The sequence below is a fragment of the Plodia interpunctella genome, chromosome 3 (genome assembly GCF_027563975.2).
Source record: "Plodia interpunctella isolate USDA-ARS_2022_Savannah chromosome 3, ilPloInte3.2, whole genome shotgun sequence".
In the NCBI taxonomy this organism is placed as follows: Eukaryota; Metazoa; Arthropoda; class Insecta; order Lepidoptera; family Pyralidae; genus Plodia; species Plodia interpunctella.
Genome location: NC_071296.1, coordinates 5,230,993 through 5,256,517, shown reverse-complemented (window position 1 = coordinate 5,256,517; position 25,525 = coordinate 5,230,993). Strand labels below are relative to the sequence as shown.

Here is a 25,525-nt window from a genome sequence, read left to right as displayed (position 1 = left end):
AAAAGATCGCCCTTAATAATAAATTGCCCTACAATACATAACTTGAAATCATTATAATATTATTTGTTTACTATTCTTTAAATTACTTATCTAAATAATTTAAAAAATGCACTATATTTATGACAAGTTTAGGTAATAACTTTTTATTCAGGAGTCATAATATTGTGTATGATAATATGCTGTACCTACATCGTAAACCAATTCCAATCTACATTTTGTTTTTTAATCATTTTAAGATAGCTTTGTACCTAAGTACGTAGATATAGTATTTGTAGATAGGTAACCTAATTAAAATAATTTACATATTACGGGCAAGCAAAATTTAATTTTAAAAGTTGTTGTTAATGTAGGTAGGTACTTAATTGCGCCATATGTCTCGACATTGTCCATTTATAAACTGTTGGTTTGGCTTGCAGTTTTCAGGTACTATGACGGTGTTCTTATGATCTACGGGTTCCACAATAGTTTTTCCTCTGCAACAAACAATAATTATAAAATTAAAGACTGCCTGCGACAATGGAGAGCCCTTAATCGTGCTAATAATTTCAGCTACGTCGCAGCTGAGTCTCGAACAAATCATCAACGATCATAATCAGTGATCGGATAATCGGATGCTTTCCTCTTCGTCGAACGTCCTCTTAATTTATCTTCAATTTTCAAAACATTTATCTCAAATGAATAATAAATAAGAATTACAAAGAAATGTTTTAACACGTTCATCGCCATGGTGGGTCAAAATGACCGGCACCTAGAGTTTCCATTCGGGCCATGGGGGGTTAAAATGACCGGCACTACATACCCAAATTCACTGCGCCCGTTTAGGCCGCAAACGCGAAACACAATGGATTTATCCATTTAACATGACCGGCGCGGCCCCAATGGACATCTATAACACCTTGGTTTTTGAATTTTATGAAAGTTTGTCAAACTTTTGGGACTTAGAAAAAAAAATCAAAAATGTTCAATACAAAATTTTTAATTTCTTATTAGAATGTCTATAAAAGTTTGTGTATTAGTTTAATTGAATCAAATAATTATTGCCATAGCCTTAATTATTATTTAAGTAAAAAACAATTATAAAAAAATAATCAACAATTCAGGAAAACAATGACAAAAATTTCTATCAAGTAAGAAATTAACTATAATTATAAAAATACAATAATTATGTAAGGATTCCTTACAATTTAAATTTAGTGGCATTGGTCAAAACATTCACGACATAAATAAGGATTGTCAGGACAAATAGGACAGAACCAAGTCACTTTTTTTGTCTTATTCTTGGCGACTTTTCTCCCATGCAATGCCACATTTTTTTTGTAACAATCGCGACAAAATTTTCTTGTCTTGACAGCCGAACCTTCATTTTTCTTTAGCACATGCTTTTGTCTTTTTGGTCTGGGTGCAGATTGTGTGATATTTTCTTTAGTACTACATATTAGGTATTTTGACAGGGATTTCCGAAAATCTACGACTGGCATCTTTTTTTTGGTAGTACTCTGAAAAAGAACTCTGGCATTTACGACAGCAGTGTTGAGCAATAATTCAATGCCCAGTTTCTTATACCATTTCAAAGTTTTTCTAAGTGGGCTTGAATAGGCAGTCATCTGGTCAGATAAGTCTACTGCCGCTTTTGCTTTATTGTAATCGATTACGATTTTCGGTTTAATTTTTTCTTCTCCTCGTTTATTATTTTTTTTGATAAATCCAATAGAATGTTTGGTTGATAGCAAATAGACATCGCGTTTATCCTTCCATTTCATAACTGTCACGCCACTTTCATTTTCTTTAGCAATAAATTCTCCAGGTTTTAGATTGGCATTCATAACGTCTTTTGGTAAATTCCTCCTATTCTTCCTTAGTGTACCCACCAGATGAGTGTCCTGCTGAATAAGTTTCTCGGCTAATTCCAAACTCGTGTACCAATTGTCTACGAACATCGTGTGACCTTTTCCTAGTAAGTTGTGTGCTAGATTGAGCACGACATTTGTTGGTGTGTTGCAGTCCGAATCTACCGTCTTCCCTGCATATACCTCTAGCTTTGTTGTATACCCGGGTGTAGTACACAACTTAAATAATTTGATACCATATTTGTGTCTCTTTGATTTGTTGTATTGTCGAAATATAATTCGACCCCGAAACGGTATCATGCTTTCGTCGACACACAAATATTCGTTGGGGGTGAAATGGAACGCAAAAGTATGGTTCAAATTATCTACGACGGTCCTTATTTTACTTAGGCGGTCATTTTTGACTGCCACTGTGTTGTCAGAAAAATGGAGCATTCTCAAAAGCAACTCAAATCTGTTGCGACTCATAGTTTTTTTTGCAAAATCTTGACCCAACATTTCGTCAACAGACCAATAATCTACTACTTTAGGTAATTTTACAATGCCCATCCAAATAATCAAACCGAAAAATCGTTTTATTTCTTCCTTATCCGTTGGTACCCACAATTTTACTCTTGACTTTGCTTTTGTGCTAGCTTTATCAATAGTTTGCTGTGCAAAAATATTGGTTTGGTCGGCAATATGTTGAAACATCTGCTCATTCACTAAAAGAGAATAGAAATCCCCTGGTTCGCCGCTGGACAGTTCTTGCCTCAGTGCGTATGGTTTCAGCCCAGGTATTTCCGTGAAAGGTATTATACGTGGCTGCTTACCTCTTGGTCTGAACCATTTTGCAGACGGTGGCGTATGTCCTGATAAAGAGGGTGATACAGGCTCATCTTCTTCTTCATCCGATAAAATTCGACGACGTTTTCTTGATTGCGGAATTTGAAAAACTTCTTCTGGCTCGTCGAACGTAGCATTTTCGCTTTGATGCAGTGTTTCTAAACTTTGTAAGTGAAGTATTTGCTCTTGGGTAAGTTCAAAGTCCTCAAAAACTTCCATTATCTAATAAATCACTAAAATTCTAGCGCTGTACTTTGCAATCAAACACGTAACAAACACAACTAAAAAACAAAAACTGCAACTTGACACCAGAAACGAAAGAGTGTACATCGACAATGATTGGTCAATACGAGGGGGTGAAGGATCCCAGCGGGGAGGCTAACAGGGAGCGCTTGCGCCCCCGACCGCTAGCATTGCGAGTGACGCACTCACGCGTACCGGACGTATGTCAACAGAACACGCTCATAACCGCGTGAAAACGTGACCGGCGTTATGACCGGCGCGGCCTGTTTGTAATAATTATTACGTTTAGGCCGCGCCGGGTCAAAATGACCGGCGCTAGAAAAACATCATGAACCCATTAAAAAATAAAATAAAATAAATAAATACACATGTACCCATACGTTTTACACCATTTTGGACGATATGAACAAAAATCAATTTTGAAAATTTTCCGAATTTATGCTTGGCGATGAACGTGTTAAGAAGCCGCTTCCATCACGTCTCAGTCAACAATTTAGGTAAACATACTTTAGGTAAATATACATCTCATAAACGATCAAATCTAGTGCAACGCGTCTATCCTACACTCGCTGAAAACAAAAAAAAATTGGAAAATAAGTGCCTATGTTGCACGTAAGCACCAGCTATAGGTAGAGAGATTTTGTTTATATTTTTATTATCAGTCAAATCTTATCATATATTGTCGAGAACCTAGATATAATTGCATAAAATAGCGTCAGGATTTTATACAAATAAGTATGTAAAGATAAAACAACCTTACAATCACAATCCACATACTTTGTGCATCAGGTACGCTAATAAGGGAACTACCTACCTGATTATCCACTTATTGAATTTCTTTGTCCAATATATTAATGTCCCTTTCACAATGTTAAGTAAGATGAAAGATACAATAATATACGACAAAGAAATTCGAAGAGTGGAATACATTCTTAAATCGCAGATATTTCACAAAGTACAAAAGTTTTTTAGAATAATTACTTACCATAAATAAATACTTATATCGCTTGGGAAAATAAAGTAGGTTTAATATTAATAATCAGAAATTACACAAAGTTCTTTGGGTGCACAGAAGCGTAAAAAATATGGTATTGACGTACTTCACATCCAAATGAAGTGCTCTCCAAACGTCTCGACATGCTCCATTCAGCCACACTTGGGCCTCGGGGCAATTGCTAGGAACAGTTACGACGTTCCTCAACCAGTCGATGCATTGACCAGCGATAAGTTTATAGCCAAATGGACATTCAAATGCTACTGTTGGAAATCTAAAAAAAATATATAAAAACTGATAATTTTACAAATGCGCAAAAAGCTTTTAGTTTTAAAGGAAAAATCCTTACTACCTACAATACTACTTACACTTGAGTTGGCCATACTTCACGACATGCCCCATTAACCCAAACTTGGCCTTCCGGACAATTGTTGGGGACAGTTACTACGTTTCTGAACCAGTCAATACATTCTCCGCCAACAAGCGTATATCCTATTGGACATTCTAGTTTCACGATTGGTCTGAAAATAACGATAACGTTAAATAAGTAGGTTTTAAAGAAACTCGTTCATAAAAATATTACCTACAAAAAATTGTCTACTTACGTTTTCCAAATATCACGACAGACTCCGTTGACTAGTGTTTGGCCAGGGGGGCAGTTTGGTGGTACAATAACAACATTCTGTGTGTCAGCGCCATCGATTTTCCTGTATTATATTATATATATATATATAGTTAGGTAGTTATATTAGTTTCGAAAAATTAATAATAAAGAGTAGTGGTATAATATAAGAAATTATTATAGGAGTTTCAAAGTCTACCTCAGTTGAACTTTTATCTATATCTCTTCAAGATTATTAGATTACTTACATTCTCCAGATTTCACGGCAAACTCCATTAACCAGTGTTTGGCCAACGGGGCAGTTTGGTGGTACAACTACAACGTTCTGAGTATCTGCGCTATTTTCCCTGTTTCAAAAATTAAATAAATTCTTAGGTACATTTATTGTGTTAGGTTCTCTATCATAGATTTGAAATTACTATGTTTCTATTAAGTGGAAGTAACCATTTCGTGAAACGTCAATCACCCGTGAAACGCCACCGTTTAAGTATACATATAATAACTACTTAGGTAACTACTTAATTTATTGTCTTCCCAACGAATGAACACTTAACAAAGTTTATTATAAAAGAAACGAACCTGATTGCAGCCGTGCCAGCCGTTATAGTGTCGACCAACGTTTCTGGTCCAATGCCTCTTGGTAAAGCACTAGAACATACCAGTAAAGCAGATACTGATAACATTAAAATCATTTTGCAAGTCTCTTCGCTGCTAGTAATATATGAGTCTATTTCACCACGGATAGATTGCGACTGAATGAGCAATTTCTTCAAATTATCACTGATAAATTAATAAAGATACTTAAATGTACCTATATAGTTTTAATTGATTAGAAATACTTAATTATACATAGCTACCAACGTAATTGATATTATTTGATGTCTTTTATCAAGGTAAACTGGGCAATTGCAATGTTATTTACCAAATTTACTACACAAAGGTGCGATTATTTAAACTTACCTGGGTATTTTTTAGATATGTTGAACATATTTTTTTTTATATAAAATGTTTTGAGTGCTTTCGTTTCTATTTTATGTTATATCTGCTCACAATTAACCTACATATGTATATATAGCATATTCGTGTTCGGCGGCTACTAGCAAATTTCGGTTTCTCGATAGACTGTATATAGTTTTTATCATAATTGGGGCTATTAATAGACAGCAATATTTGTTATATATACAAATAATAAAACAGTACTAATATTTTGTCTGTGTACATTTAGTATTTTTGACTGAAATGAAAAAAAAACAAAAAATATTTTTTTCGAATTTCTTGTCTGTCTGTTTGTCTGTCTGTATGTATGATCACGCTAATCTTCGAAAGTACTGGACGGATTCGAATGAAACTTTTTTTTAATATAGGTATTAAGCTTGTGCAACATACTATAGGATGTTTTGAAAACTGGAACACCAGATGGAGAACAATGATGGAACTATGAAGGAAATATAAAAATGGACGCGTTAACAAAAGTTGTTCAGTCTGATGAGCATTTTCTGTTGATGTATAAAAATCGAGGATCTGGAACACATGATGTAGACTCGTGATGGTCTAGCTAAATAATAGGAAATATGGAAATACAGAAATGACGACTTAACAAAAATTGTTCAGTCTGATGAGCATTTTCCGCTGAGGTATAAAAATCGAAGATCTAGAACACCTGATGTAGACTCGCGATGGTCCAGCTAAACAATAGGAAATATGGAAATATAGAAATGACAACATAACAAAAATTGTTCAGTCTGATGAGCATTTTCTGTTGAGGCATAAAAATCGAGGATCTGGAACACCTGATGCAGACCCATGATGGTCCAGCTAAACTATATAAAATAAAGAAATGACGCCTTAACAAAAGTTGTTCAGGCTGATGAGCATTTCCTGTATATTAATTTAATGGAAGCCGAAATTCTCCCTGGGAGTGGTGCCGGTGAAACTGTATTTATCCCGCGTATATCACTTATTGCGACTCTATGTGGCTTTCTCCAGGGTGAACAACTCTTTAGGTCTTTCCATAATGGCGCCCGAAGGAGAGAACCCCAATATAGTAAATAAGTATATAGAGAAATATTTTAATCTTTCTAATAAATTTGACTCCTTATCAAAAATTGTTCAGTCACGCTTACAAGTCGCGGGCGTCAGCTAGTATTCAATATTCAAATAAATACTAAGTATGTTTAATTTATTATACGGTATGTGGGATAGATAGACTACTTAGCTATTGCCCGCTACTTCGTCCGCGACAAAAAGTAGCCTATGTCATTCCAACTTAGTTCACACCAAAAATTTCCTCAATTAGGTATACCTATGTCAAAATTGGTTCATCCACATGATCCGATTTTGACGCGAAAGAAGGACAAGCAAAGATAAAATAACACATTTCTTATATTAGTATGGATGGATATCATAAGTAGTATAGTGTATCAGTGCCTACCTATCTATACAGATAAATAGACACTGGTATCATTGACAACTATGACGGAAGTATCCGATATAAATACAATCAATATCTTTTGTTTCGATCCACACATCTTTATTATATTATACTTATATTATACTTGTACCTACGAAGAAATTTCGACATAGATATTTCCGGAGTGACAACTAACAAGACAACTGACAAGACAACTGACAAGATAGAGTACGAGTCTGCTAAATACCTATCTAAGTAGATGCTATTTGTCATCAATCACCACGGTACGTGGAATAGACGATTATTCAATTGAAAGCTGACCCTACTACAATGTATATGTTGTAGGTATCTACTCACGTAGAGTTCATACGAGTATCTGTAGAGGCGTAGTGTCATAGAATTTTGACCTTAGGGTTCAGAAACCATATACTTAGGTACATATAATGTAACGATGAATGAATATAGATTTATTAGTCGCTATTAGTAGTTATTATTACCAAAAAGGGCTAAAAAATGTCTCTTGGCATTAGTAGTAAAGCTGCGCTCTTTGCTAGTAATATAGCTACTGGACTCTCAGATGTTCTGCTTTTATTTACATAAAGACATAGGTACCTACCTACCCAAATATGTGCTGACTTGACTAATGATGTTTAGAAAAGTATCAGGGTCATGTCATGTGCTAGTTGCTACAGGTAACCATACGCGTTTACATGCGTAAGGTTACCTGTAGCAACTAGTACCTAAGTATTGATCGCACGAAAATGCTTCGTTTTAGTTGGTACAGTAACAGTCGAGGTCAGAATTCTATGTAGTTGTAGCCAGTACTTACGACGTTTGTGCGCATTGTAGGGTGGGCGACCACAACACAATCGACCTCATCATAACCACTCGCTCGACATTCGAGAAGCCGACGGTTCCAGACTAATACGGCTTACGGCACATAAGCAAACCAATTCAGTCATAAAATTCATTGTAGGTATAGTGTCAGTTATTACAGTGAGTAGGTACGTTGCATTACATGTGAAATAAAAAAACTGTGAATATGAATAAAAAAATATTATTGACATTATTTGTGGCCTACGCTCTATTTTACGTAGAAGGTAGAAAAACATCGAGGAGTCGCTCATCAAGTTCTGGCCGTGGCTCAAGTAGGAAAACCAGCAGCAATCCTCAACCAGCGCCAACTTCATTCAGTTATCCACAACCAGCTCAAAAGCCCTCTTTGTCTGGATGGCAAGAAAAATCCGCCCAAAAAAGCGTGTCCACATGGCAAGCGAAGACGCAAACTGGACAGAGCCATTCGTACCCTTCAAGTCAAACAGGGTTATCTGGAAGTAAGGCTAAACCGTCGGCACCAAATCAGGAAAGTATTCAAAGAAGTCATGCTTCGCAATCGCAAAGCAGTAACCAAGCTGCACATTCATATCCATCGTCAAATGGCTTATCTGGTAGTGGTCATTCAGGAGCAGGATATCCACAGGGAAGTGGGTTATCAGGATCTGCAGCATCACGGCCGGCCAGTTCAGGTACTGGATATCCCCATGGCAGTGGTACATCAGGAACAGGGAATGGTAATCCATCAGCTGCTGGCCCAGGATATTCACATGGTGCACAAGGAACTGCGTATTCTAGTGGAGGTGTAGCACCTCCACCCTATCCTGGCAATAATAGACCTTATAACGGTGGCAGCTATCCTTCACAAAATTATGGCAATAATTATCATCATCCACCTCCACCTCCAGCTTATTCAAATTATGGATCCAATTATGGCGGCTATGGAGGCCATGGATTTTATAATCCCGGACCGCAAACCCCTGGATATTTTGGAAACTATGGTCATAATGGATTTGGGGGAGTCAGTCGTACGAGTAGCGCCTTAAAAGGTGTTGGAATTGCAGGCGCTGGTGTGGGCACATTACTGACTGGACTAGCATTATGGAATCTGGCACGTTCAACTGGACAACACCACCATACAGTTATTTATGATAATAGAGGACAACCAGTAGCTGTGGCACCTGCAAATGATACGGAACCTGTAGAGGATTCATTTTTAAAGGATTTAGTCAATTGTAGTCTGACAATCTCAAATGATAATGCGACAGAAGTGTTGGCAATACCTTGTGCAATAGCTTCATCGTTCTCACCGGATGCTAACGTAAAAGACGTCAGTACGGGTGATGGTAAATCAGACAACACCAAATGTACTGTGACAGTTTTAACCAAAACTGGTAAGGAGTATATGACCACAATTCCTTGTGCAACTCTCCTGAATACGGCGGCTGAAAACAATGTTACCGAGCCGCCTTTAACTAATAATGGAACAGAAATTATGGAAGGTACACAAAACTCTGATGGAAATATCCCAAATGCCAATCAACCACTAGTTCAAAGTTTCTCTAATAATGGACCTGATATGAGTACAATTTCGTCTGCCTTCAATTGTACCTCCGAACCTGGAAGTGTTCGAGATCCTATTAATCCATGTTTTGCTGTGACAACTGATTTAACAGTTATTCCATTACCAACGACACGTAAACCTAACGATGGTGAAAAATAATCATGACCTAGTTATCTTTGTAACTAAATTATTATCTTTGTCTAAAAACACAACAGTTTGATTTATAATAGACTGGATTTTATAAACCGACACAAGCAATGTTAGGTAATTCCCATTAATGTAATTTACAAGTCTTCTACTAAGTAACAAGAATTTGGTACTAGATTTAATATATTATAGAATAATCTATAATTATTAAGGTACCTATAAGTATTACATAAATCGCACGAATTCAACTAATATTATAAATAATACTATAAACGTGACAATTATTATATTAGTGCAATTTATAAAAATAACTATCTACTCAATCAATAATAATTAGGTACCTATCTAAGTATAGTTATTTTGCAAATGCTGTTTTGAAGACCTTAAAGGTATTTAACATAATTGTTTTAAAATGTATAACCAAACATTTATTTTAAATAAATGCAATCATCCCACCAAACGTGAGTTTTATTTATTTATTTCTTAGATTTAATACGTAAATAAATAATTGTTTACTAGATTTAATAATTGTTTACTATTTATAGAAAGGACTATCTATTGGCGAGAGAGAGCATCTATTTCTATATGTAACACATCATAAGCTTATTATTATGTCTGTGTTATGCATGGATTTATTAAGTACTTAGTACAACAGTACCTACTGATTCCATGATGCTTTGATCAATCAATCAATACATATAATAAAACACTAGAAAAAATTACAGAAAACTGTACATAAATTTACATAAAAACAAAAATCATAGTATAAATCTGACTGTATGTCTGTATATCTGTATGTCTGTTTGTACACTAATCTTCGGAACTACTGGACGGATTTGAATGTTTTTTTTTGTTATCTAGCTATTAAGCCTGGGCAATATATAGGGTATAAATTATTTTGAAAACTGGAACACCTGATGGAGAACAATGATGGTACAGATAAACTATAGGAAATAAAGAAATTACGCTTTAACAGAAGTTGTTCAGCCTGATGAGCATTTTCTGTTGAGATATAAATATCGAAGATCTGGAACATCTGATGTAAACCTATGATGGTACTGCTGAACTATAGGAAATATAGAAATGACGCCCTAACAAAAGTTGTTCAGTCTGATGAGCATTTTCTGTTGAGATATAAAAATCGAAAATCTGGAACACTTAATGCAGGCCCATGATGTTACAGCTGAACTATAGGAAATATAGAAATGACGCCTTAACAAAAGTGGTTCAGCCTGATGAGCATTTCCTGTTGATGTATAAAAATCGAAGATCTGGAATACTTGAAGAAGAGTCACAATGGTCGAGCTAAACTATAGGAAATGTAGTTTTTCAGTCTGAAAGGCACCTTCTGTATGTATAGGTATCTCTACGCTTTGTCTGTACAATTAAATTTCTTTAATAATTTTGACTCCTTACCAAAAATTGTTCGGCCGCGCGAACGAAGTCGCGGGCTAGTTCATAAATAAAGTTAAAGTATCTCTCAGCTAAATTATTTTCGCACTTTATAATATTTAACATTAACAAGAACAAGACAAAACATACTTTAGCTTAAAGTGTCCTGTAACTTTATTATCAGGGTTAGTTTCAAAGACATAAATCCAGGCTACACCTTGAAGGACAAAATATATAATATTAACGCTCTGACCCGTTTTCATCAAGTTTCTTTTCTTGCATGAGCGAAATGAAGACGAAGTCTATAGAGTTCTGAGTTATATGACGTGACCATTACTGCTGTTTCGCAAATCAGCACGGGGTGGCGTGGCATATGATGATGCGGCGGATTGCTAAGTGGTATGCAGGATAGCGAATGCAATAACATCATATCGCCAACACAAAGAAAAAAAAAAACAACATTTGACTTTGATTTGACATGACATTGACGTTCGTCCCCACATTGTTGGTACCAATCTTACTAAATACAAATATTTATTTTTCAAAATATGAAAAGTTTTATGTGAATCCATTGTGAATCAAATTAAAATGTCTGATCCAACTATTCAAACATTTTGCTGCCATCATACAGGCAATGCGGAAGATGTAGCTATGAGAATTATGAACGAGTTTAATACGGATTCATACAACACAGTCTGTCTTGTTTCGTCTATTATTGGAATATTTGGATCTTTTTATCAGGTATTTGTTTGTTGTTTTTTGTATGACACCATCTATAGATGACGATAATAACGTTATGTTTATGATTCAGATATATCCACGCCAAGCCAAAGAACCACTCAGATGGAATACTTCAGCTTCAATTCGTGGTCGATGCATAATATTCTGGCTGGCTGTTGCGGATTTATTCGCTTCTTTTGGTAATAGATAGTAGAATATTTCTCTGACCATTTATTTCACACTTATAGCGAATAATAATGTCTTAGATAAATCGGAAACATTTAGCAGTAGAGCAGCTTGGTTTAATCATTGCTCTATATTTTTTTAATAAGTAATAGTATTTTAAAAAAATCTGTATATATATAGAAATATATTTAAAAAAATAACATTTATTGCACTAAAACTACTTACTACGTGAATTTGAAAATTTTCATAAGGTTACCTAGTATCCTAAAATACACATATGTAAAGTCACAGCCTCGGCCCATGACTTTACACATTTGAACATTTTAGGATACTAGCATATTATAATTTAAAATGTAAATGAAGATTAAAGAAAATTTCTACTTATGTTTTGTTTGATATGTTTGGTTCTAGGTGTGTTAGTTCGTTCTTCCCTTTGGTTAAAATATAAAAACATAATGCCAATGCCAGATGATGATGTCAGTGTATTATTCTGCAGTATTATATCAGTAAGTACTTTGTTTAAATTACTTATTTATATTAGAAATTTATCTCATATTAATTCTGGAACCACTAGATTAAGAGAATATATTTTTTTAATTTATTGAGAGAGTTAAGTTAAAATTAATTGGGAGAGTTAAGTACTGCTAGATTTGATTAAGTATAAGTAAAAAATCTTTCTGTGTAATCAGTTTAAATAATGTCATAAATAAATTTTTTGCATTCCATGTAATATAATTTAAATATTCTTATTCTTATTCTTTTCCAAACTGCCCTATTTATATCATTCTTAAACATTGTCAGATCAGAAAAAATTATGAAGATAATATTATTTCAGGCTTGGACACAATACTTTTATACTGCAACTTGGTTTTGGACACTATTTTATGCCATAGACACATGGGACACTATTCGTGGGCGTGATTCACACCTTCTACTTTATCATTCCTTTGCTTGGGGGTTGCCTGCAGCAACTACTACCTTTGGATTATCAATCTTATACATCCCAAATGCCACGTAAGTTGTATTTTTACTTATCTGAAGTTGCTACTGCTATATATGTATAGTGAGCCTAAACCCAAGTAGTGCTGACATCATGTGGTCAAAGATGGTATGTGTGCCTGCCCACTAAGGATGCTGAAGACTGTGCTAAGTGGAAGAAAGAAATTGATAATGTTAATATTTCAGGTCAATTCCCACTCAATTTATTATTATTATATATTAATTATTATTTTCAAAAATAAGTTAAAAAGCATCTGTGACATGTATAACAAATCCATTCAAATATTTCAGCTGCCACAATTTGTCATCTGTATCAAGTGCTCTATACAGGATTTTACCCAACTACTGTGCCACCTATGTGCCAATAGCAATTGTGATGGTAGTCAATCCTATCATTTATGTATTAGCAAGCAAAGATGTAGAGATGGCTGTTGCTTTTCCCCTAGCTCAGGTAAAGTGGTAAATTCATTTATAATTAATACACTTTGAATGCATTATATTACAGTTGACAGCACTTCTTGCGTTTAAACTGAGGAAATAATTTTAAATTTGTTTTGTTTATCATCCTATCCATATTTAGAGTCCTGTCCCGGCCTCACTGGGTGAAACCATTATAAATTATCCACCTAAACCTTGCTTAGGAATCACACTATCTATTGATGCAAACATTCAAATCCCTTTAGTAGTTTTTGAGTTTCATACAGACAGGCATATGCAACATGGGTGACTGTTTTATAATAAGTTATATTTTTATCGTTTCAGTTCACAAGTCGAGAAAGAAGAGTGGTTGACACTTTGAGACTAAAATTTTTGCTTATTAATGTAGTTTTTTATGTTTGCTGGATGCCAAATCTTATAAATGGTATATTGATCTGGACAATGTGGTTTAATATACCAGTGAAAGCAATAATCACCATATGGTATATAATGGTGAGCATTTCTAGATAAGTAATCTTGAGTTACGTCATATTTAATGTGAAACTACTCGCAAATATGAGAAAGAATAAATCTATAGTAATATTATATGTCTGTATATCTGTCTGTTTCGTTTTCACGGCTATATCGCTGGTCTGATTTTGATGAAATTTGTTATGCTTATAGTTCAATTCAATTAAATTCGTTTATTGCCATTCATATTGTACATCAGTACAAGCTGATGCTAGCTAACACTGTTTACATAATAGGTACAATATGAACTGCTGTCGGGTGTTTATAAACAAGAATATGGAACAGGAGGCGGATTTATTATAAAATTTAAATTTCGATAGTTACTTATATGGATGCAATTTCTATTATTAATAATTTATGTCATGTTATAATAATATTATAATAAAAAGATAAAAAATACGTTATAATAAGTTAATTAAATTACATACTTAATAAATATTTAAATAATAAGTCTAATAATAATAATATATAATAATAGTTGAAGGTTCCTGTTCAAACATAGGGTACTTTTTCTTTCAAAATTCATACCCCAAATGACTATAATGGACCCCCCATTATAGGTAGGAAACTCATGCGGGCGACGCTGCGGGTAAAAGCTAGTTTTAAGGTTCTACAAAGATACAGGTAGATTCAGCGGGGATTTTTACCTAACAATAATTTTATTAAATTAAAATGAACACCATTAGTTCCGTATAAGAGTATATTGTGTATCCTGAAAATTTCAGCGTAAAAAATTCTCGTCCGTCATTGGTTACTAAAGGAGAGTTAGAGGTGATTAACGGGACTTATTATCCACTTGGATATCAGATTGTACGTTCCCCCTACTGGGTGTATTTATACATTTAATTTACATTATAGTTATTTTTATTCCACAGGCTCTATTGAATCCAATGCAAGCTTTGCTTAATGCTCTAGTTTATAGAAAATGGAATTCAAGCAACCGAACCTATTCTCAGACAACTGCGAAGGGAACTCTCAAGGAATTAAATTTTTATGACGAACAGTCGCCATTGTTAGGTTCCGAACCCCCACGTCTCCAACTATCCGCAATACCACCTAGCATCAATAATTATGCTACCTTGTGATATTTTTATTTTTAAACATTATTATTATGAATAAGTGATTTTAGCACGTGTGCGTGTGTATGTTGCTCAAATGTGACGTGTAAAATGCCAAATATTGTAAGGAAAACAAGAAAATATTATTTTTGTAACTTTTTCAATAAATATAGTTTTTGTTTTAATTGGTTGTATTTATTTATAACACATTATATACAATACACAATATAATTTCATGCAGTTATATAATTGGCTACAGCTGCAGGTAGCTAACAGAAATCACGAATGAAAAACCAGCCACATTTTTTAAATACATGTATATAAATATCAGTAAATTATACACCTAGATAGATGTAGCCAATTGAGACCAATTGCACTTGGAATGAATAATTAAACAAATGTTTATTTTTATATGAAAGAAAATTTAACAAATTATCAAAACTCCATAATAAACATAATAATTGTTTATTATGTCTATCTAGTCCTACCAGGTTGCTGATGTTTCAAAAATAACCCTGTACCACAGACATATATTGACCTCAGCCCTGTACTTATATGAATGTATGACAGTATAATAAAACAGGTATATTATCATGTTACATTGATTTATTATTTTATACAGTTATAGATCATTTACAAAATATATATTAAATTTTAAACATAACTATCACATGCTTATACTCCATTCTGATCATTTTCTGGTGGGGCCATAGTTAAATCTGTAACATCTTTTACAATCATGTGTGCAATTTGCCATGCCATTTCTTCTTCAACTTTCGATGTGGTAGATGACACAAATCTAGTAACCATTTTTTTTAGAACTGACTTGTCCTTTTTATCAGGATCAGGTTCAAATTTTGATTCAAATCGACCTAAACTGTTCACTCTTCCAAGGCTTAGACCATCTTGTCTTTTTCTTTGCCACAATGCATCCGCATTATACAGTTGGTTTGAATCTATTGTCATATCAGGTACAGAGTGATTTCGTTTCTTTTTCCGAAAAACAGGATCTCCCATAGCTAGCAATGTGTTTTGAGTGCTGATACTAAACTCGCTGCTACAATCTGACAGAGATCTGTTATTGGAGGACCACATTTGATCAACTGAGTGAATCATTTCTGAAAGATATTTATAATACAATTCAGAATCTAAAAATGTTTTTACATATTTTGATAGTGTTTTAAATACAATTTTATAAGGTAGATCAAAGCAAGTTGCTAGTGGTCCTCCTTCTCTACATATTTCACTTTCAATGAGTAATCTAACATCAGTGGCAAATCCAACTGGACTTGTAGCTTGAAGTGAAAAATATTTATCATACAAAACAATAGCATCTGCTTGTGCTTGTTCTGCATTTAGATTTTCACAATTTAGCAAATTGTCTCTAAAATGTGAGATTGCCATTAAAAACTCCAATAATATCCTACAGGACTCTTGTTCCAAATATTCAGTAAAATAGAATAAAATAGTATCATTATACAGAATGTCTTGGAGGTTTAGAGAGCCACTTGTTAATATATCAATTTGAGCTTTCATATAGTAAGGACTGTTTGTAAAATCTTGAAAATAATTATTGTCAATTTGATTGAAGAGAATATCTTGTACTGGAGAAAAGCAATCTTCTTTTATCATGCCATCCGGATTGCAAATATTGGAAATAACTGATTTCCTTAAATTATCTGGTAGGTCTAAGTGATATGGAGCTTCTAAAGCCACATATTTCTTAAATAAGTCTATTGCCACTTCTGTTATATTAGTGGTACTTTTTATATGTTCACATTCTTGGCAGTTTCTAATTGAGTTTGCATACTCAGATAAGTTTAAGCATGAACTTGTTGAATTCTTTTCATTTGATTTTCTTGAACCACTATTACCACTTAAATTGACTTTCTTTTCTTTCCAGCTGTGTCTCGGCAACTCAATGTCTGCTTTTTCATGGAGTTCACAATTGCACTGGTAATCAAAACTTTTAGTCCTGCCAATTTTTGAGTGATTATCTGGATTATTAAAATTAATTGAGTTAGAGACCAGTTGCTTAAAATTATCCAATTCCAGCCAACACTTGATTAATGTATGTTTGCCTATATTTTCCATGAATTGTATAAAATGTTTCATTGCATGTTTCTCCATAAGAATATCATGTAAACTAAATGATAATTTAGTTTTTTTCTCAAATATGTTCCTGTAATCTGAAAGCAAAGATTTATTAAGACATTATCAGAGAATCATAAAAAAATTGTGTATGGATATAAAATTACCTTCATTTTCCTCTTCTAATAGCGTGTCTAATGGAGGCTTGAAATTATCGTTGTTCAAAGAACTTGTGCAAACTTCCGGTGGACGGACTGGGCAACCAGTTTTACCTTTTGCTGTAACAATAAAAACTCAATATTATTGTGTGTCCTACCTACTAATGCCTAAGTAGTTTTACAATCAAACACGAACAATACAAGTTCGCGATGATACAAGTTTAATAATTTCACCTGCGCTTTTCCAAAACTTTATCATTTTCCTGTAATTGATTGACGACCCGAAATCAAAAGAATTTCTGATAACGTCGATGGTAAGCTACGTGTATTCCACATATGTGAGATTTGCAGCCATGAATGTAAACAATAATAACAAAAACAATTATTTTTGTACACTCAGCTTTCAACTTGATAGAGTTAAATGTACGTCCGCCCGTCCAAATATATCAACTTGTTGACATATGTCACATTGATATATTTTGACAAGCATGTTATTTTTGGTTCGTTTCGGGCAAAGACCAAGAAAACTATACACGACGCGACGGACGGACGAGCGAGGGGAACCAAATGAGAAAGAAAGAAAAACTTTACTGGGTAAAAAAAAAAACAAGTTATAAAGGGCATATAACGCAAAGCTCAGGCGCTTCTGGTATAACTAGGGTTAACAAACATTGCCAATGGAGGCCAAAAGCGCCAATTTTCAATGTCATTGAAGATTACGACTAAATTACTTTCTTCACAATCGTGGTGCGAGTTTAAAAGAAGGATTTAGTGGATTATTGAATAGGCTTCAGAACACAAAGTGTTAAATACATGACGTATTTGCTAAATGATTCAAGTCCATTGTAAAACACAATACCTTTATTATAATAATTATTAAATAGGTGGCTGTGACTACGATTCATTTTTTGTTTACAGCTTCGACAAATTATTGCTATGCTATCTCCATTATTTGCTATGAAAACAACAAAAGGGTAAACATAACACAACACAATCTACCTCTAGTTATATAAGAAGTGTATGAGTATTTACAGATTTGTATGAGTGTAATCTAAGGTTACCGATCCTGCAATCTAAGGTACTAAACTAGTTCGCTATACTTAGCTAACTGGTTTACTAGCAAGGTATGTAAGCTGGAAAATCATGATTACTGATGAAGCCGCGAGGAATGTACCTAATTGTTTTCGAATAGGTAGGTAAATGAACTAGTGTTCCGATGCCAAACATCTTGGTTTTTTGTAAATGAATCAAATAATCTTTCTTTCCGTACATGGAATTGAAACTATTATTTTTATCAAATTTTGAGGTTTCTGTAACCATTCTTAGGGTCTGTACTAACTACTACTAAGGGTAAAAACGGAACCCTTAGACGATCTCTTTGCCTCTCTGTCAGGTCGCTGTCCGTCGTCGTCTGTCTTGTAGGATCCCTTGTCTCAGGAACGCTGGAAGCGAAGAGAGCTTTAACTTAGATCAAGTTGAAATTTATATTAAACACTTTTAGCGGTGAAAAATAAAACTTTTAATGAGAATTTCTATGCGGAAATTGTAATGTTAAAGAAGTACCTATTTAATTACTTATGCTGTCTTAAACGTATATCGAAGAGTACAGTGTATAAAAAATAAAAACATAATGGATATTGTCTAAGCACTTAAGTTTACCTAAACACTTTTAAATAAGATCGAGGATTAGTTTTCGGCCGTTACATTAAAATTTGCAACACTTTTTCATAATGTATTATACCATTGTTATTATGTATTGTATCATTGTTATCATAACATACTCCGACTTGCATTTGGCCATGTTTTCGCCCAAAGTAGCTTTTCCCCGGAAAGTTTTTACCATAGATTTTTTGGAAAGTAGTAAGTAGGTATATGATTTATCAAAAACTCGAATCGAAAAGTAGATCCTAATTTGTGTTCAAGCATCTAAAAAGGTGTCTCGTACGGGAACTGAAAGAATCTATTGTCTAATAATATACCTTTATATGTATTGATTTCACCACCCTGTACATTGGCAAAAATCACATGGAAATCCGTTTAGCAAGTAGTTTTTGAGATCAAAGCAAACGGCAGGAAGTAATTATGAACCTAGAAGTGGTAGAAGCTACCCATGAAATAGGTACCATAAGGCATATTTAAGGAAATGTAAAGTTCTTAATTTATTGGGCGCGATTACAAGCAATCATGAATTTAACGGTTGATCAGGCAAATTGTCCGCGGTCCTTACGTAATGTGAGGACGCACTGCACTGACTGGGTGCCTGGGGCTATCGACCTGGCCGCGGTTACTTGGAATAACTGTTAAGTTGTTGGAAATAACTTAATGGTAAGAAGCGCGTTGAGAAGCCCGTAGTTCAGTTGCGCAGACGCATCAGATCAACTCTCTGGAACTCCAAACTGTTCTGCTGTTTTCACACATACTTACATATTAATAATGTATTCAAAAGTATTTCTTTTATTTTCATTTTTATTAGTTGACGCGGCTCCTAACGTGTATGACCAGTCTCAAAACGGACAATTAAATGTACAAGTGGATTTGAAAGATCTTCAAATTTTCGCGCTATTAAAAGGTCAACATGAAGAATATTATGAGGTGTGTATTTAAATAATTGAATTAGTAAGTACCTACTTAGGTATATTTCCTTCCCTTGATAGTTTATCTGTGAACGATTTAACCCGAAACTTAGGTAAGTTTTTGTTTTTATTCTTAATTACTTAATATACTATTAGGCTCCTACTATCCGCTACGTATTCGATTCGAATTTCAGAATTTTGGGTAGATTATGTGCAATAACTAAATATAATAGTTCATATACATCGAACTCTCCCTTAAAAGTGATGTACTTAGATATAGAAAATGAATTCAAAGTGCGGTACGTGAATTTCTATAAAAATCTGTGTCGTCTGTGATTCCTTTTGTGAATTGCAGAGAAGATTTTTCCCCTGTAGATAAGCTATAAATGTCAATAAATCCATCACTGCACTGGTGCACATCACTGGTGGGATGCACCAGTTAACGTTGACGTTAACTTTAACTTGCACAGAACAACGCAAAGTACTTACCTACGCCTTTTTACCCCCGTACCGGTCATCAATATTTTTATGTAAATTTCGAATATAAAAAAAACTTTTAACGATGGACATAATTTTATGATATTGCAGGACATCGATTACGCCTACGATTACTCCGAAATGACGATCAAACCGCAGATGAATACATCAAAAAAACCAATGAATACTACCGGTAGCTTAGCGAACGTAACTGAAATGATAATCAAACCGGAGATAAGCACATCGCCAACGCCACTGAACGGCACTACTGGCACTTCCACGGAACACATAACAGAAATGACTATCAAACCGATAAGTACATCACAGGCACTATTGGATGTCACTACTGATACACCATCAGTCAAAGTAACAGAAATGTTTATCAACGATGAACTCGACAAATCGGCGATGAACTCGACACAAAAACCATCAAGTGTATTTTCTGACACCTCGACGGACAACGTTACAGAAGTGACGACCAAATCGCAGATGAGCACTTTAAAAACGTCGGTGAATTTAAATATTACTAGTAGCACTTCTACGGAATACATAGTATCGACAACCGATAGTTCTCTTGAAACATTCAAAAATAATACAGAAGATGACGGTTTCTTGAACTTTTTTTCTATGTGGTTCAATCCCTATACTTCAACAACATCGAATACACAATCAAGGCTGCTGGAGCCGCAGCCTCGAGAGCATGAGGGTGTAACTGCGATGAGTATAAATATGGCAGCCGCCAAGGGGAGCATGGAGACAATAACAAGACACACGAACACATCGGACCTTGTAACGCGAGAACCTAATCCTCGTTTGAGCAATATTTCCCTAAATAAAACTGAAATAGAGCATACGCCAAAAATTACAAATACTATTGGATCAAATTACACTAAATGCAAGAAAGGATTTATTCTAAACCAAAGAGGAGGCTGCGAGGTGAAGATAGAAACCATGTCCAACTCGTGAGTATAGTCTTCAAGTTTTTTGCGTATCTATAAGGGATATAAAAATACGTCGAAATATAATCCTACTACATACTAATATTACAAATGTAAAATTGTATTTGCTTGTCTTTCACGTCAAAACGGATACGAATAAGTAAACATGTTTATTTATTCGTCGGTGAGAGTGACACAATCTAGACTACTTTTTGGCTGAGAAGTGCGGGGAGAGCAAGCAGAACGCGTCATATATAACGCTGGGAGCTAACATTATCTTTTGGAATAAATTATTAATTATTACAGATACAGTATCAGGTTGTTTATATTATGGACCCTGACTACATTGTAAACGCTGTCTCACTTTTTGAAAGGCCGTCGAACAACTGTATTATGAGTCTCATTAAACTATGCTGAGTAGTTTGTGACTGTGCTAATAGGTGTATGAAGAAGGAAATAAGCCACGTCCGGAAATACCTACTACCGTTCCCGTGAAAAAAAAAAAAACACGGGACGAAGCCGCGTACAAAAGCTAGTGGATATAATTTGTATGTTTAAGATATTCAACCTATCTAATAGGAAGCGCCTATTTACAATACCAAAAGTACTCTCTGTACTAAACAGTCAATTATAGCCGGTTTCTTCTCGATGTTTTCCTTAAATTGATTGCTGACTCGTAAGCTTCAGGTCAAGAGTCGCTCTCTATCCCGACTGTATGGAAAATTAAATGAAAAAAAGTCTCAAATAAACTCGCTAGGTAGGTACTAATCAAATTTAATTTAGTTCCAGATTGCTGAAAATAGTACAACTCTCCCAAAAATTGAAACCTAAAAAGATATAGAAACCGCCAGGACCCATTTTGATAACACGCGTCGATAAGGTGAACGAACGTACCTACCAGCAAATGATAATTTCGAATTAGCTATTAGCAAGCAGTTGAGCGTACGATTAAAGTGTATAAAACTCAAGCTTAGGCTGAATATGAATGCTAGAATGATGATATTTTCATTACTTACCGTCAACATTGTATTCATAAGATTTAAGACTGCAATGTAATAAACGATTTTTAAAGTACTAAGAGCCAATAGTTTTCTTTATATTTAGATTATAATGATCGATTTAGTAAGTCTATGTGCTACCACCTACGTTGTATGGGAGCTGCATGTTATTTTATATCAAGATTACTACATCGGTGAAATGGTCCCAGTGTGAGGGACCAATAACCCGGCTTGTGCTTGCGCTAGCGTGCCCGCCCAACCAGGAAAAACGGACCTACTACATACACATTAAACTGCGCCCAGTTATTTATTTGAGCGACAATTATCCATCTATCTATATATATAAAAGCGAAAAACACTTACTCACGTATCACGAAAACTCGAAACTACTGAGCCCATGAAGAGGAAATTTGGCAGGAAGGTAGATTGTGACTAGGAGACATGCGTTAAGGATATTTCGAAATTCCATCCCTAAGGGGGTGAAGTAGGGGTTGCAAGTTTGTACGAAACTTTGTCATTTTTGAAGTGAGACACATGAATTTTTTTATTTAAATTTGTAGTTGATAAAAAATAATAATGCATTAATTAAAATTTGAGAATTGCATCTCTAGGGGAAGGATGTAGGGGTGGAAATTTATACGAAATTTTATTGTTTTTGAAGAGATCTCTCTTCACGGGAAGCGGGAGTGGCACACGTAGCGGGAAATGGGATGGGGACCTTGCGGTAAACGACATGAGACAATATGCAGGAAACGGGACAATACAACTTTCGGAACGAGACACGTAGCGGGAAACGAAAAATTGAACTAAAGATGACAAGAAATACGAATTTGACTCATAAATAAATTTTACCAGTCTTAGAATACCCGAAAAAAGAACTGAAATTTTACTTAGATTCCTTTTAAGAAATGAAATTCACGCATGCGCTGCCGCGGGCAAAAGCTAGTATACTATATAAGTACTTAAATAAAATAATCATTTAGTACTAGCGACCCGTCCTGGGACTAAAAGTCGCATAATTCCGCAATACGCATTAAAATCCGTCCAGTACTTTTTGAGTTTATCGAAAACAGTCAAATGCGACAGAGGACTTTGTTTTATAATAAGTAAAGAATCATATAATATTCTCTTTTTAGGGTTGCTTAATTTTTTTTTGCCAAATCAAACTGATTTTAGTTTGACATTTATTTTTGACCACCTAAATATATTATAAAAAAAAAATAGAATCCTTTTATTTATGTAGATAAAGGCTTATTTTTACTAAATCAATATTAGATTTTAAATCACAGGACAAATAGAGCAAATTACATCAACTGCAAAACTGCAGTGTTAGTGAATCCAAAACAACAAAAAGATAGCTTAGGCAACACTTTGATATTGCATAAAATTGCATATCGTCAGTTACCTACAAAAAGATCATTAAACTACATTTTCATGACTAATAACAACTTACTCTTTGAAATCTATAGGTATCCTTACATATTATAACAAAGTCCTCTGTCACATATGTCTGTTTGTGACAAACTCAAAAACTACTGCATGTATTTTCATGAGGTTTTCACCATAGTGTGATTCCCGAGGAAGGTTAACATGTATAATTTTTGTTTTTACTTAAGCCAGTCAGGAGAAGCGGCTAGTTCAAAATATTGCATTATAAACATTAGGGAAACATTAAGGAACTTAAACTCTGAAAGTTACACATTGCAACTTTTAACCTAGCTCTGATATTTATAACTGAAACTTAAATATATATTGTAATTAAATAAAAAAGTTTAATCAACTTAAATTATTTATTTGTAGCAACAAATTTGCCTGAGGAAAGGGCATGAATACACAATATGTGTTAATGTGCAATATGGGACGGGCTCAAGATTATTTCACTTTTAAATTTTGTACTATGCTATATTATAACAATAAGGAATTATAGAATTATTTCTATTCAGGATTTTTTATTGAATGTACAATAAAATTTCTCAGATTCAATACCCACAATAAATAAGAATATACTATTTAGCATACAAACACACATATACAAATAAATCATGGAAAGCATCTTTTAATCTTATAGTCTACATAGACAGAACAGCAGAGGTATGAAAGCACCAATAGTAATAAACACAGGGATGAGCACAGATGTGTCATCCATGGAATATGGGTCAGGCTGTTTAGGCCCACTTGCTCTCCGGGACTTTGTGCTTTGTTCTTCTATCTCTTCTCTCTGTTCCTCTGAATCATTATCAGGCCATACCAATGGTGGAAGTTTAGGCACTTCATCTATTGTACCTCTCATCACATATAAAGCATTAATTTTTGGATTATCTCTGTAACCTTTTATAAATTCCACTTTAATTTTACCCCCTCTAATGTCTGACTCCTCTTCATTATAATACAGTTTACCATTTTTGATTGAATACGGTATGTATTCATCATGAGCCACACCACGGCCAACCTTGTCATAAATATCTAAATCTGCTACTATGGTATGATCACCATTTAATACTACATCAAATACTTTCATGTTAGGTGCATTGAAATACACTTCACTGAATTTTAATACCAAAACATAATCTCCGTCATTATTTGCGGGAATGTCGTAACCAAAAGTACTATGGTGGTACCTTTCAGTTTGGTAGAGTATTTCGTCCTTAGGGTTTACACGTCCAATCATAACCAATTGTTTTCCATAATTTGATGCGGTGCCGATTCTTCCTTGTAAAGGATCTTTTTCGTAATGAATTCCATATATATCTGTATGAGCAGGACCCCCTGCATTAATGGCATAAATTATTTCACCCAAACCCGTAGTACTTTTGAGTAAAAAAGTATAAAAGAGGGCATTTAGTAGTACTAAAGTCATTTTAAGCTTATTCACTGGTAGCACACTCTAATACCACTATTTGTTCATAGGTAACAAATACACTTGTGTCAATAATTTAGTAACGGTGTAACCACTAGGTTAATTGTAAAAATAATTTACGATATTTCAATATTGAACCGGCATACGAACAAAATCAATTTGGTATTCTACTGCATCAAGTCCCCACGTCGAGTCAAACATTTCTGTCAAATGTGCTTCTTTATTGCTACGATACGCTGTCAATTGTTAAATCTATGTTGCCAGGATCAATAATGTGACAAGAAAACTTATCTTCTAATACATAAATTTAGCATAGAAAAAAAAGATTGAACTTCACCTTGTATCTTCCTCTATAAACTCAAAAACTACTGGTGGGATTTAACTACGTGTACGATTTAACGATAGTTTTCATAAAAGTGTGTTTAATGCAATGATTCAACGGGACGGGATTACGTCCGCACGCCGTATAATTTTCTGACTAACTGGTTGGTGTTCATACACCTGAGAACTTATCAACGAGGTAGAATAGGGCATATTACGCAAAGCTCAGCGCAGATGGCGCTACTAATACAACTAAGGTACACAAACATAGCCAATGCAGGCAAAAAGCGCCAATTTTCAATATTGTTGTAGATTTACGACCA

The 25,525-nt window shown here is 34.4% G+C and overlaps 6 protein-coding genes across 7 annotated transcripts; 3 read left to right on the top strand and 3 right to left on the bottom strand.

Moving 5' to 3' along the window:
• Positions 1 to 305: 305 nt before the first annotated feature.
• Positions 306 to 5,298, bottom strand: LOC128683925 (uncharacterized). Its single transcript, XM_053770035.1, has 6 exons — positions 5,111 to 5,298; positions 4,780 to 4,878; positions 4,515 to 4,616; positions 4,278 to 4,430; positions 4,016 to 4,183; positions 306 to 473 (listed from the first exon to the last, which is right to left on the bottom strand). Exons 1-6 carry the CDS (start codon positions 5,221 to 5,223, stop codon positions 359 to 361), a joined length of 750 nt encoding a protein of 249 aa, XP_053626010.1. The 5' UTR covers positions 5,224 to 5,298; the 3' UTR covers positions 306 to 358.
• Positions 5,299 to 7,766: 2,468 nt separating this feature from the next.
• LOC128683756 (hornerin-like) lies at positions 7,767 to 9,946 on the top strand. The gene has a single exon (XM_053769676.2). It carries the CDS (start codon positions 7,984 to 7,986, stop codon positions 9,496 to 9,498), a length of 1,515 nt encoding a protein of 504 aa, XP_053625651.1. The 5' UTR covers positions 7,767 to 7,983; the 3' UTR covers positions 9,499 to 9,946.
• Positions 9,947 to 11,358: 1,412 nt separating this feature from the next.
• On the top strand, positions 11,359 to 14,974 carry LOC128683683 (G-protein coupled receptor 143-like). Its single transcript, XM_053769571.1, has 7 exons — positions 11,359 to 11,619; positions 11,690 to 11,798; positions 12,196 to 12,290; positions 12,620 to 12,798; positions 13,075 to 13,234; positions 13,546 to 13,713; positions 14,607 to 14,974. The coding sequence occupies exons 1-7, from the start codon at positions 11,467 to 11,469 to the stop codon at positions 14,814 to 14,816; spliced, it is 1,074 nt and encodes a 357-aa protein (XP_053625546.1). The 5' UTR covers positions 11,359 to 11,466; the 3' UTR covers positions 14,817 to 14,974.
• Positions 14,975 to 15,377: 403 nt separating this feature from the next.
• On the bottom strand, positions 15,378 to 17,476 carry pkaap. Its single transcript, XM_053769570.2, has 3 exons — positions 17,273 to 17,476; positions 17,048 to 17,158; positions 15,378 to 16,978 (listed from the first exon to the last, which is right to left on the bottom strand). The coding sequence occupies exons 1-3, from the start codon at positions 17,295 to 17,297 to the stop codon at positions 15,465 to 15,467; spliced, it is 1,650 nt and encodes a 549-aa protein (XP_053625545.1). The 5' UTR covers positions 17,298 to 17,476; the 3' UTR covers positions 15,378 to 15,464.
• A 1,850-nt stretch (positions 17,477 to 19,326) lies between these two features.
• Positions 19,327 to 22,106, top strand: LOC128683731 (mucin-2-like). Of its 2 annotated transcripts, none has more exons than XM_053769642.2 (3): positions 19,327 to 19,630; positions 20,200 to 21,050; positions 21,810 to 22,106. In XM_053769642.2, exons 1-3 carry the CDS (start codon positions 19,472 to 19,474, stop codon positions 21,865 to 21,867), a joined length of 1,068 nt encoding a protein of 355 aa, XP_053625617.1. In that variant the 5' UTR covers positions 19,327 to 19,471; the 3' UTR covers positions 21,868 to 22,106. The 2 variants fall into 2 exon arrangements, with proteins under 2 accessions (XP_053625617.1, XP_053625618.1); XM_053769643.2 differs by having other exon boundaries at positions 19,610 to 19,724.
• Positions 22,107 to 23,795: 1,689 nt separating this feature from the next.
• LOC128683732 (uncharacterized protein) lies at positions 23,796 to 25,082 on the bottom strand. The gene has a single exon (XM_053769644.2). The coding sequence runs from the start codon at positions 24,879 to 24,881 to the stop codon at positions 24,087 to 24,089; it is 795 nt and encodes a 264-aa protein (XP_053625619.1). The 5' UTR covers positions 24,882 to 25,082; the 3' UTR covers positions 23,796 to 24,086.
• Between the last annotated feature and the right edge of the window lie 443 nt (positions 25,083 to 25,525).